Genomic DNA, 13,710 nt, shown 5'->3' on the forward strand with positions numbered 1-13,710 from the left:
GGATACAAAAATCAAAGTACAGAAATCTGTTGCATTCCTATAAACTAATAATGAAGCAGCAGAAAGTGAAATTAAGAAACAATCCCATTTTCATTCCACCAAAAAGAACAAAATTCTTACAAATAAACTTAACTAAGGAGGTGAAAGACCTGTACTCTGAAAACTATAAAACATTGAAGAAAGAAATTGAAGACATGTGGAAACGTATGGAAACATATACCATGCTAATGTACTGGGAGCCTTAATATTTTTTAAATGTTTATGCTACCCATTTTAGATTTTTCTATTCTTTTGAGTGACGCTTGGATGGCTATGTATTTTCCCCTTAGGACTGCCTTTGCAGTGTCCCATAGGCTTTGGACTGATGTGTTTTCATTCTCATTGGTCTCCAAAAATTGCTTAATCTCCTTTTTAATTCCCCGGTTTACCCAATCATTCTTGAGCAGGATGGGTCTTAGTTTCCAAGCGTTTGAGTTTCTTCCAAATTTTTCCTTGTGATTGAGTTCCAGTTTCAAAGCATTGTGGTCTAAGAATATGCAGGGAATAATCTCAGTCTTTTGGTATCAGTTGAGACCTGTTTTATGACCCAGAATACGGTCTATTCTGGAGAAAGTTCCATGTGCATTCAAAAAGAATTATGCTGTTGTTCTGGGGTGTAGTGTTCTGGATATATCTATGAGGTCCATCTGGTCTAGTATATCATTCAAAGCTCTTGTTTCTTTGTTGATTTTCTGCTTAGGTGATCTGTCTATTGCTGAGAGCAGAGTGTTGAGGTCCCCTACTATTAACGTATCATTATCTATATGTCTCTTTATTCTGGTTAACAGTTGGCTTGTGTATCTAGCTGTTCCCCCATTGAGGGCATAGATATTTATAATTGTCATATCCACTTGTTGGATACATCCTTTAAGAATAATATAGTGTCCTTCTGTATCTCTAACTACAGTCTTTATTTTAAAATCTAATCTGTCTGATATGAGAATTGCTACCCCAGCTTTCTTTTGAGGTCCATTGTCATGAAAAATGGTTTTCCATCCCTTCACTTTCAGTCTGGATATATCTGTAGGTTCAAAATGAGTCTCTTGTAGACAGCACATGGATGGGTCATTTCTTTCTATCCAATCTGCAGCCAATTTGGAAAACAATGTGGAGGTCCCTTAAAAAGTTAAAAATTGAGCTACCCTATGATCCAGCATTTGCACTACTGGGTATTTACCCCAAAGATACAGATGTAGTGAAGAGAAGGGCCATATGCACCCCAACGTTCATAGCAGCATTGTCCACAATAGCTAAAGTGTGGAAGGAGCCAAGGTCCTTCAACAGATGACTGGATTAAGATGTGGTCCATATATACAATGAAATATTACTCAGCCATCAGAAAGAATGATTGCCCAACATTTGCAGCAACATGGACGGGACTGGAGGAGATTATGCTAAGTGAAATAAGTCAAGCAGAGAAAAACAATTATCATATGGTTTCACTCATTTATGGAATATAAGAAATAGCAGGGAGATTGGTGGAATGAAGGGAAGAATGAAGGGGGGGTCAACAGAAGGGGGAATGAACCATGACAGACTATGGACTCTGGGAAAAAACTGAGGGCTTTTGAGGGGAAGGGGATGGGGGATTGGGATAGGCCGGTGATAGGTATTAAGGAGAGCACATATTGCATGGAGCACTGGGTGTTATACGCAAATAATGAATCATGGAACATTACATCAAAAACTAAAGATGTACTGTATGGTGACTAACATAACGTAATAAAAAGTAATTATAAAACATGTTTATGCTACCCAAAGCAATCTACAGATATAATGCAATCCCTTTAAAAATAACATTTTTCACAGAACTAGAACAAATAATCCTAAAATATTTATGGAACCACAAAAAACCTGAAATAGCCAAAGCAATTTTGAGAAAGAAAAACAAAGTTGTAGGTATCACAATTCCAAATTTCAAGATACATTACAAATACATAATCAATGCATTATGTTACTGGCACAAAAACAGACACATATGTCAATGGAAAAAATAGATCAGAAAGAAACCCACACTTAATGGTCAATTAGTCTATAACAAAGGAGGCATGAAAATACAAGGGGAATAGACAGTCTCTTCCACAAATGGTATTGGAAAAACTGGACAGCAACACATAAAGAATGAAACTAGACCTGTCTTACACCATACACAAAAATAAATTCAAAATGGATTAAAGACCTAAATGTGAGACCTGAAGCCATAAAAATCCTAGAAGAAAACACAGACAGTAATTTCTCTGACATTGGCCATAGCAAACTTTTTCTAGATATGTCTCCTAAAGCAAGAGAAAGAAAAGCAAAAATAAGCTATAAAAAGCTTTTGCACAGTAATGGAAACCATCAAAACAAAACAAAACAAAAAAACCTTCTGATATTTGCAAATGATATATCTGATAAGGGGTTGATATCCAAAATATATAAAGAACTTATACAACTCAATACCAAAAAACCAGCAATTTGTTTAAAACAAGATCAGAGGAACTTCTTTTTCCAAAGATGACAGATAGATGACCAACAGGCACAAGAAAAGATGCTCGACATCACTAATCATCAGGGAAATGCAAATAAAAGCCACAATAAGCTATCACCTTACACGTATCAGAATGGCTAAAATAAAAAAGTCAAGACATAACAAGTGTTGGCAAGGATGTGGAGAAAAAGGAACCCTAATATACTGTTGATGTGGATGTAAATTGGTACAGCCACTGTGGAAATCAGCATAAAGTTTCCATAAAAAATTAAAAATAGAAATACCATGTGATCCAATAATTCCATTACTGAGTACTTACCCAACAAAACAAAATACTAATTTGAAATGATATGTGCACCCCTATGTTTATTGAAGCATTATTTAGCCAAGATATGGAAGCAACATAAGTGTCCATTGAAAAGAGAAATGGATAAGGAAGAAGTGATATATAATGGAATATTACTCAGCCATAAAAAAGGATCAGCTTTTGCCATTTGCAATAACTGGATGGAACTTGAGGGTATTATGCAAAGTGAAATAAATCAGACCAAGAAAGAAAAATACCATTTGATTTCATTCATATATGGAACCTAAACAAGAACAACAACAGAAAATGAACAAAATGCAGAATCAGGCTTATAAATACAGAGAACAAACCAATGGTGCCAGAAAGGAGGCAGTTGGGGGATGGGCAAAATGGGTGAAAGGCTGTGGGAGCTACAGGCTTCTAGTCACGGAATGAATAAGTCACAGGAATAAAAGGCACAGCATTAGGAATATAGTCAATGATATTGTAATAGTGTTGCATGGTGACTGGTGGTAACTACACTTGTGGTGAATATAGCATAACATATAGAGAAGTTGAATCACTGCATTATACGCCTGAAACTAATGTACTTTGTGTGTCAACTACACTCAAATAAAAGTACTGGTAAGTGATGAATCACTAAATTCTACTCCTGAAACTAATATTGCACTACATGTTAACTAACAAGAATTTAAATAAAAACTTGAAACATAAAAAAAAAGAAAAACAAGTCTAACATCAAAAACAATTCTATAACAGTAACATCAAAAAATATAATACTTAGAAATAAATTTAACAAAAAAGAAGTGTAAGACTTGTGCAATGAAAGTACAAAATACTGTTTTAAGAAATTAAAGAGGATCTAAATGGAAAAAGGATCCCATGCTCATGGATTAAAAGACTTAATATTGTTAGCATGGCAATAATACCCAAAGTTTTCTACATATTTAATGAAATCCCTTGAAAAGCTTATCCTAAAGTACATATGGAAAAGCAAAGGACCAAAAATAGCTAAAGCAATCTTGAAAAGAATTTTAAAAATTCACACTCCTGGTTTCAAAATGTAATGAAAAAGCCAAAGTAATTAAGACAGCATGGTACTTGCATAAAGACAGATGATTAGATCAATGGAGGAAAACTGAGAATTTACAAATTTACCCTTACATTTATGGTCTTTTGATTATCGACAAGGATGCCAAGTTAATTCAATTGGTGAAAGAATAGCATATTCCACAAAAGATACTGGGACAACAAGATAGCCCCATGCACAAGAATGAACTTGGACTCCTAATTCACACAGCAGAAAAATTAATTCAAAATGGTTCATAGATCTAAATGTAATAGGTAAAACTATAAAACTTTTAGGAGAATACATGGGTGCAAATTTTCATGATCTTGGGTTAGGCAATGGTTTCTTAATATGATACCAAAAGCACAAGTAAGAAAAGAAAAAAATAGGTGAATTGGACTTCCTCAAATTTGAAAACTTGTGCTGCAAATGATACTATTGAGATAGTAAAAAGACCACCCATAGAATGGAAGAAAATATTTGCAAAATCATATCTCTGACAAGGGACTTGTATCCAGAATATCTCTTACAATTCAGCAGTAAAAAAACCAAATAATTTAACTTAAAGATGGACAAAGAATTTGTACAGTCATTTCTCCAAAGATGATCTATAAATGGCCAATAACACATGAAAAAATACTAAACATTAATTATTAAAGAAATACAAATGTAAACCACAGTAAGATGCCACCTCACACCCTTAAGATGGCTATAATCTAAGAGATGAACAATAACAAATGTTGGGGAGGATGGAGAGAAATTGAGCCCTCAATACACTGCTGGTGGGAATGTCAAATTATGCAGCTGCTTTGGAAAATAGTTTAGCAGCTCCTCAAAAAGTTAAACACGGTTACCATGTGCCCCAGCAACCCCCCTCCTAGGTGTATACATAAAATGTTGTATAACCCTGAAATGTAATATTATTTAATAACAATAAGCAATGAAGTACTGACACATGCTAAAACATGAATGAATCTTGAAAACATTATGTGAAGTGAAAGAATCCAGTCACAAAAGACTACATTTTGTATTCCATTTACATGAAATATCCAAAGTAGACTTTTGCTGAAACTATTCCTAAAGAGTCACTTTCTATTTCATTTTGCTAAACTGCTGGGATGTCAGCTGTGGTCAGATTGCTACTATGAGGGGAGATGCCTAAGAATGCCGTCTACATAGGAAAGAGCAGAGCCAAGAGATAAAGAAGGACATATTTTTGAAGAAATATTTTTAGTACACAAATCCATCTGAACACCAAGCAATCCCAATTAAGTGAATTAACTAATTCCCAGTTTATACTGGGTTTCTGGCATGTGCAACTGAAAGAATCTTGACTCAAATGGTTGGTTAAACAACAAATTATTTGTTTTTTACTTACATTGTATTTGATATATTGTAAATACAGGAAAGATGTGCTACAGAACTTTATTTACCATAATAGCTATGTTTTTGTGTAAATATTCATTCTTCAGTAGATTTACTGCCCTGCAGAAAACAAACTCTGTCTAGGGGCATATACATCAATTAAACATGCTATACCTTGGATTAAATAATAGCCAAAGTTATATTCAAAATTTATTTAAAAATACATTACTTTTTAGTAGTAATAGTAGTCCTTCCACCACTGGAGTGTTGGTTATGAGATGAATACACTTCTTGTCTCAACTTTGAGAGTTCCTTACAAATAGAAGACAATATAATTATTTGAAAACAGTAGAAACAGGAGGTTAAGAAGTATGTTCGATCATTTAACAAGGTTACTAAGAATAATTATTTTTTTCCTTCCCTTTCACCTTGAACATGAGAATGTTCTAATCCTACCTGTTGAATACTATATATTATTGCTTCATGGTACCTAATACGTTACATAATATGCCTGTTCAGGAATTCACTAACTGGTATAGGATTTCTATATTTAAGGGATAACATGATATTGAATGGGCATGGTTCTCAAGATAAAGATGAGAAAGTTTTTGTCCTAAGAAGCTTGAAAAGTATCATCATGGCAAAAAGGTACTAAAACTTCAATATGGAAGCAGGTATTATTTCCTAACAGAAGGTCTATCACTGATCATTACTACAAAGCATAGTTCAGTAACAGTGATATGACATTAGCCAACATTTTTGGTAGTTCCTTCCTTCAGTACCTATTTTATAACAGATCCTGGGCTATATGCTACAGATACAGAGAGGACTATAACAGTCCTTCGCTGAAGCAACTAATAATAAAGCATAAATAGCTCACAGTCTTACTGAGAGTTTCATTGGTAATGATATATAACATTAAAATATTAAGTGCACAGTAACAGTCTTTTTTGTTTCAATTCTTACTTTCGTTTGAATTATATCTCTTAAAATATGAATCTTCACTTCTTCACAGTTGGTTGCATTCTACTTCATGAATAAAGTGAGTTTTGGGAATGTGCCCTTCTCTAGTTCATGGAAAGTATTTATCATACTGAACTGAGTTCCTCTCTACCTCTACCACTTCCTTTCTTACCTCTGACTGACGCTTTATAAGGGAATCCTTTTCTTCCAGCAAGCTTGTCAGTTCATGAAGCTTGAACTGGAAGTCACTACAACTTCCTTCTCTTCTTGAAACATCTTTTTGGTACTGATTTAATTGAGACTAGTGATTTAAAAGAAAGAAGAATTATTATAAATCTGATTTATGAAATAGGTGATTGGGTTCCAAGAGGTTTAGTGACATAAAGTCATACAGCAATTTATGAAATGAAGAGCAAAGTACCAATAGTTGTAAACATTTGTAGAGTTTGATGAATGTAAAATATGAATAAAAATGATAATTAGGCATTTCTCATTTTTTAAAGATAACTTATACTATTAGGGGTAGGCATTACTTAAGTAACAGTCCTAAGCCACAAGAATTAAAATAAAGCTAAGAAAATAGGTATTTTAGATTCCTTCAAATACTAATTAAAGAAAACTCATTAATAACTAATATTATATTGTGATTTGCAGTTCACAAAATATTCCTCCTGCATGATTTATCTCAATTCTCACAGCAGCCCTGTGAAATAAGTATTATTAAAATCCTTATTTGCAGAACAGGTAAATGAGATTACCAGAGAGGTTACATGACATACAGTCCCACAACTAGTAAGCAATATGGCTGCAACTCCAAGACAGGTATTCTGACTCCAGATCCTGCCAATTTTCATCTTTACTACATTATGTGTGCATAGATGGCTGTTAAGTTAAAGTAATGTTGGGATGAAAAAGAAACAAGTGAAGGAAATCTGCTAGAAAACATGGTAGGCTTTTGAACAAATTATATTTTATTTCATTTTGGTTTTTGGAAAAAATTCTACAATGATATTTGGAAAGAAAAATCTATGGTTGGCTTTTCCATTAAATATTTAAGTATATTTAACTATATTTAGGAATCAGTAAATTAAGAGTTAGTCACTTTGATATAGAATTACAAGATAAAGCAATGTATACTTATTCTCACAAATGTCACCCTAATTTTGATTAGCCTAAATTAGAAAACAATTTGGCAATATTCTACACACAGTAATATGTTTTTAAATAAAAAGTTCTATGTCATATTCCTGACTCTACCTTCAGTTGATTTTTCCTTGTAGCTTTAAACTTATTAGAAAGTTTTGGCTGACCTGTCTATTCATGCGCTGTAGGATCAACATACCCTTAGCTTGCAGATCTCTCTATCTTTCTCCATTCTTAAGTTTTTTACCATCTCCATGTAATGGCTTCCAATCTCATCCATTTTTGTCTGCAGCATCGGGCCTGTGCAAGTCTCAGAAACCTACACAAGGCAAAACAACTTTCTGTAATTGGATTGTTATGAAGAAAATACATATTATATTATAAGACATTATTATATGAAAACTACATGATTAAATGAGGCATTGAAATAAAAAAACAATTTTTAGGAATTGCACTATACAGCTCAAATGGCAGTGAGATAAGACATAACTACATATAAGATCATCAGAAAGCAGTCCATGTATTTTCTTAAGAGGAATGGTATAACTGAGGCATTAACATATATTTAAAACAAAATTTTAATACCTGTATTCTAAGATTTTTATTCTCTTGTTCTAAATTACGCTTACAGTATTCCAGTTCTTTTAATCTATATTCCATGTCTGATAGTGTATGTCGAAGAGAGAGATTGTTTTCTTCCAATACTTGGCATTTTGATGTTGAGTCTTGAAGTCCTTGCTATAAAGAAGACACAAGTAAGACAAAGGGATTCTACTTTTTTGGAGGAAAGTGCTCTCTTGGTTGATTAATTCAATGAAATAAAGCAAATACTTTTCCATGCCCAGTTTTCTTATATAGGTACCCTTAAACGGTAAGTTAAATCAACCATGAAAGAGATTCTTGCCCCTAGTCTGATATGCTTATCTTGAGTGAGAAAGAATCAAGACTGGATGAATTTTCAGTGGTTCAATTTTGCATTCTGACTCTTGGTACTCTTCAACAATATTTTGCCTTCTAGTAGGCACCAATATGACCATATACCTGACTATTTATGTGGAAACTGAGAAAAAAAATTGGGACTGTCATAGAAGTGAAGATTAGGAAGGCATCAGCCTTAAACACTCATTACAATTTCTTTTAAATCATCTCTGCTTAGACATCTGGAGAGTATTTCTAGAGTTAACTCACTTATTCACAGCACAAACGTGTGTTAAGACCCACAAAACCTTTTTTTAATCTACACATTAGTAGATTAAATGAATGAGTGAACTTAGCTTTTCAATATTTATACAGTTCTTGTCACCTAACAGCACAGATAATTGTGGATTAGTATATACTTTATCTAAAGTATACAAGGTTATCTGTTTTTATGAGAGAGTTTTCAGCCATTGGAAATAAAGCCACTCAGTTCTAATATGAATAAATTGTTCCATCATATTTTAGTTCTGTCTGGATTGTATGTCATAAATACAGTGTGTCAGTAATTCTGCATATGAAAATCTATCAATCTAGTTTACCATCAATGAAGATAACAAGTTACCTGCTGCTGGCGATTATTTGCTCTCACTGATGCTAAGAGTTCTTCATACTCTTTTATTTGAGTTTCTTTGAATGCCACATCTTTCTCAAGTCTTATTTTGTCATTTTCCAATGACTAGAAGCAAAATTACTTGTTAAGATTCAGAATTACAGAAACTTGTCAACAGTTATATAATACAAAGTCTAGTTTACATTGGAAGCCTTAAATAAGCACTTCTTTCACTTGCAGTTGCCTGATAAAACAGAATTCTAAAAAGTCAAGCAAAATATAAGATACAAATGGATGAAACTTTTAAAACCTGCATTCTTAGAGACTTTTTGATGAATTGACTAATTCTAAGTTCAATGAAACAAAACCTTCAAATTATTTTAATGTTTTGTCTGAATCTACAAAGACTCCTTGTTAACCCCAGCAGGTGGTGAATTTCCAAATTAGAGTCTAAATGTTTTCATCAGAACCCAGAATGAAATAACCCACTCCAGTTGGGGGGAGTTATTCATTATATGGAAGGTATTCTGAATGTATTTAGCTGATGGCATCAAGAATGCCAACTGAAATAGAAAATAGAAAAGGTTAACTTCTTGGAGAAAGAAGTTTTCAAGTATTCAAAGAAATTCAGAGTATGTTTTATTATTACAGAAAAATGGGAAATTCCCTTTCAATGAATTAGATTATTCCAATTTTGCAAGCTACTTCCTGGCTCTAGGTATTAAATTATCTTAGTGGTAAACTAAATAATAAGTGCATACCCAACTTTCTTTTATTTTGACATTGGAGAGCTCTTATCTTTTCTTTCAACCTCAATTAATTGTTTCAAGAAAATATGTCTGGGTGAGCATAATATTGTTGCATTGTATTAAATTTTGAAAGGTAGACTGAATTACTTCATTTCTATGTTAGGAAGTTAGGAACTAGGAAGGCTTTGGAAAGAAAAATAAAAATAAATGTTACTGTCAAGTCATTTTGAAGATGTCCAAGCTCCTCCCGTAAGTTGCTGAATGTGGACAGCACTAGCCGAAGTGATTTATCAGACATACCCCTCATCTGGAGGAAGAAAAGGATTGATGGTTTGTATTTACTAGCATTTACAAACAGACAATATAAGTGATAGTAGTCTTATTTTTCTGTTCCCATAAGCAAACTTATTAAAAATTTTATTTTTTATATAACAATATTAGAATAATGATACAAGGCATTTTATCAATAACATACACAAGTAATCCAATCAGTATTCCTGAAGACATCATAGCTATGTGATTAGAACAAGTCTATTATTTTTTCCATGATGAAGTATCATATTTCTCACAAGACAGAACTCTATCAACAAATTCTTAAATTTGTTTTTATTCTTTATTTAAAGATTAGAAAAGAAGAGGCAGTCAAACTTCAAATAATAAAATGCATATCTTTAAGTGTGCTGCCAAATGTATGGATTTTTCCTGAGGTGAGAAAAATATAACACTAATTAAGTTTAACTTTGAAGTATAGAAACATCTCAAATTTTAAAGAGGAGAGAGAAGCCCTTTTACTAGATTAAACTCACTTATTTAAAAAAAATGGTTTAAAAAGCAGGCAACTTCATTTCTGGAAAGATAGAGTAGAAATACTTTTCCCTATTCCTTCTAAGTATAACTGAAAGCCCTGGACATTACTATGTATAAAACAAACATGAAAAGACTCAGAAAGAAGAAGGAAGTCTGGTTAGGAAAATCGCAACCCCCAAAATGACACAGAAGTGAGTTCTTAGGTTTTCTTTTTGCTTCGTGTATCACAAACTGGTGTTGGAGAAGTCAGTAACCCAGAAACACCACTGGATACAGACAACAAAAGTCTTTAGAAAATCTGCTCTCTCTAGCCAAAGAACCATGAAAAGAGCAGCCTAGCAAGGCAGAGAACTTTTAGATAATAACCACTCTATTCCAACCAAACACCACAGAGAATTACCTTCAACTTTATACTTCCACCCAAACCATCAAAGGCCAAGAAGGGAACCTAGACTTTCTCTCTCACCAGGCTCTAAAAAGGTCCACCAACACCACTTACCAGGTTGGTGTTAGAGAAGGCAGGGTGGAGAGATAGGACTTTCATCCCCCCCGCTGGGAAAAAAAAATGAGACCCCAAACACTGTGGTTCAGTTGAGAGTATGAAAGGAGCCTCGGCTTTCACCTTATCCGGTAGTAATAATATACTGTTCCATCTCCCTGCTGGGGTGATGTCAGAGTTTTCTCAATGAAGAGTCAAGACTTTCATCACTGCCCAGCAGAAATGAGGCCACTCACCTTGCAGTGTCAGTGAAGGCCGATTCAGGAACAGTAATAAGACACCCCTCTACATCCAAACCAGGGTAATCAGTGAGGGCCTCATAGAGAACCACAATTTCTACCCTAGCTCAGGAGGAACAAGGAGCTCCTTCCCTGATTGGTGTCAGCAGAAGCTGAGTGGGGAGCCTGGATTTCCACCCTAAGCTGGCAGTAACAGGCAGTGCCCCCACGTCCTCTGTTGTTTCAGTATCAAAGGAGGCCTACTAAAACAGAAGATCTGAATAAGATTCAGTGTCATAACATAATACTCAAAATGTCCAGGTTTCAATTTAAAAAAAAAATCACTAGTCATTCTAAGAATCAGGAAAATCTTACCTTGATAAGAAAAACAATTAACAGATGCCAACATCAAGATAACAGAAATGTTAGAATAGTCTGACAAGGATTTTAAAGCAGCCATCATAAACATACTTCAATAAAAATTTACAGACTTAACAATAGAAAGTCTTAGCAACAGAACAGAAAATCTCAGAAAAGAAATAGAAGATGTAAAGAATAACTAAACAGAAGTCCTAGAATTGTAAACCTCAATAACTAAAAAAACAAAAACCTCAATGGATGGACTAAAAACCCAATGGAAAGAACAGAACAAAGAATCAGTAAACTTGAAGATAGAACAATAAGAAAGTACTTTATTAGAACAGCAGAGAGAAAATAGATTGGAAAATAATTGAACAGAGCCTCAGAGACCTGTGAGAGTATAAGACATATCTAACATATATGCTATAAAAGTCCTAGAAGAAAAGAAGAGGGTGGAACTGAAAAAGTACTTGAAGAAATAATGGCTGTGAACTTCCCCAAATTAGCAAAAAGCATAAGTATAGATTCAAAAAGTTGAGGAATTCCTGAACAGAAATGCATGCCCAGACAAATGAGTCAAACTTCTTAAAAGTAAAGATAAATTTTAAATTTTGAAAACAGTAAGAGAAAACTTCACTGTTGGTAATAACAACTCAAATGACAGCATATTTTTCATCAGAAATCTTAATGGCCAGAGGAACATAGCACACCATTTTTTTAAAAGATTTTATTTATTTATTTATTTATTTATTTGTTTGTTTGTTTGTTTGAGAGAGAAAGGGAGTGAGAGCATGGGAGCAGGGTGAGGGGCAGTGGGAGAAGCAGACTCCCCACTGAGCAGGGCGCCCGATGCAGGACTCGATCACAGGACCCCAGGATCATGACCTGAGCTGAAGGCAGACACTTAACCAACTAGGCCTCCCAGGCACCCATTATTTGTTCTTTTTTTTTTCTATTTTAATGTTTTTTTTATTATATTATGTTAGTCACCATACAGTACATCTCGGTTTCCGATGTAAAGTTCGATGATTCATTAGTTGCGTATAACACCCAGTGCACCATGCAATACATGCCCTCCTTACTACTCATCACCAGTCTATCCCATTCCCCCACCCCCCTCCCCTCTGAGGCCCTCAGTTTGTTTCTCATAGTCCATAGTCTCTCATGCTTCATTCCCCCTTCTGATTACCCCCCTTTCTTTATCCCTTTCTTCCCCTACCGATCTTCCTAGTTCTTATGTTCCATAGATGAGAGAAATCATATGATAATTGTCTTTCTCTGCTTGACTTATTTCACTTAGCATTATCTCCTCCACTGCCATCCATGTTGCAGCAAATGTTGAGAATTCGTTCTTTCTGATAGCTGAGTAATATTCCATTGTATATATGGACCACAAATTCTTAATCCAGTCATCTGTTGAAGGGCATCTCGGTTCCTTCCATGCTTTGGCTATTGTGGACAATGCTGCTATGAACATTGGGGTGCATATGGCCCTTCTCTTCACTACGTCTCTATCTTTGGGGTAAATACCCAGTAGTGCAATGGCTGGGTCATAAGGTAGCTCAATTTTTAACTTTTTAAGGGACCTCCACACTGTTTTCCAGAGTGGCTGCACCAACTTGCATTCCCACCAACAATGTAGGAGGGATCTCCTTTCTCCACATCCTCTCCAACAATTGTTGTTTCTTGCCTTGTCTATTTTTGCCATTCTAACTGGCGTAAGGTGGTATCTCAGTGTGGTTTTGATTTGAATTTCCCTGATGGCTAATGATTTTGAACATTTTTTCATGTGTCTGTTAGCCATTTGTATGTCTTCATTGAAAAAGTGTCTGTTCATATCTTCTGCCCATTTTTTGATTTGTTTATTTGTTTCTCGCCTAGCGCACCATTTTTAAGTGCTGAAATAAAAGAATTGTCAACCACAAATTCTGTGTCTAATGAAAATATCCTTTAGGAATGAAGGGGAAATCACATTACCAGATGAAGAAAACTGAAAAAAAATGTCACTAACAGACCTACCCTAAAAAAATGGGTGAAGGAAGTTCTCTGAAGAGAAAGAATGATAAAGGAAGGAATTTGGAGCATCGAGAAGAAATAGCACCATATGAGAAAACAGAGTAGGTTTTCCTTCTCTTGCGTTTCTAAATTATATTTGATGGTTTAAGCAAAAAATTGTAACAGTGGATCTCAATG

The 13,710-nt window shown here is 34.4% G+C and overlaps 1 protein-coding gene across 5 annotated transcripts in view; it reads right to left on the minus strand.

The window, feature by feature from the left end:
• Positions 1-13,710, minus strand: part of POF1B (POF1B actin binding protein) — an 89,993-nt gene that overhangs the window by 11,797 nt on the left and 64,486 nt on the right. For all 5 annotated transcript variants that reach the window (XM_057312920.1, XM_057312906.1, XM_057312905.1 and 2 more), the window contains 6 exons: positions 9,848-9,940; positions 8,897-9,010; positions 7,942-8,094; positions 7,556-7,675; positions 6,386-6,514; positions 5,480-5,562 (listed from right to left, as the gene is read on the minus strand). In XM_057312920.1, coding sequence (XP_057168903.1) covers positions 5,480-5,562; positions 6,386-6,514; positions 7,556-7,675; positions 7,942-8,094; positions 8,897-9,010; positions 9,848-9,940 — 692 coding nt within the window. The remainder of the gene's footprint in view (positions 1-5,479; positions 5,563-6,385; positions 6,515-7,555; positions 7,676-7,941; positions 8,095-8,896; positions 9,011-9,847; positions 9,941-13,710) is intronic.

The sequence above is a fragment of the Ursus arctos genome, chromosome X, assembly GCF_023065955.2.
Source record: "Ursus arctos isolate Adak ecotype North America chromosome X, UrsArc2.0, whole genome shotgun sequence".
In the NCBI taxonomy this organism is placed as follows: domain Eukaryota; kingdom Metazoa; phylum Chordata; class Mammalia; order Carnivora; family Ursidae; genus Ursus; species Ursus arctos.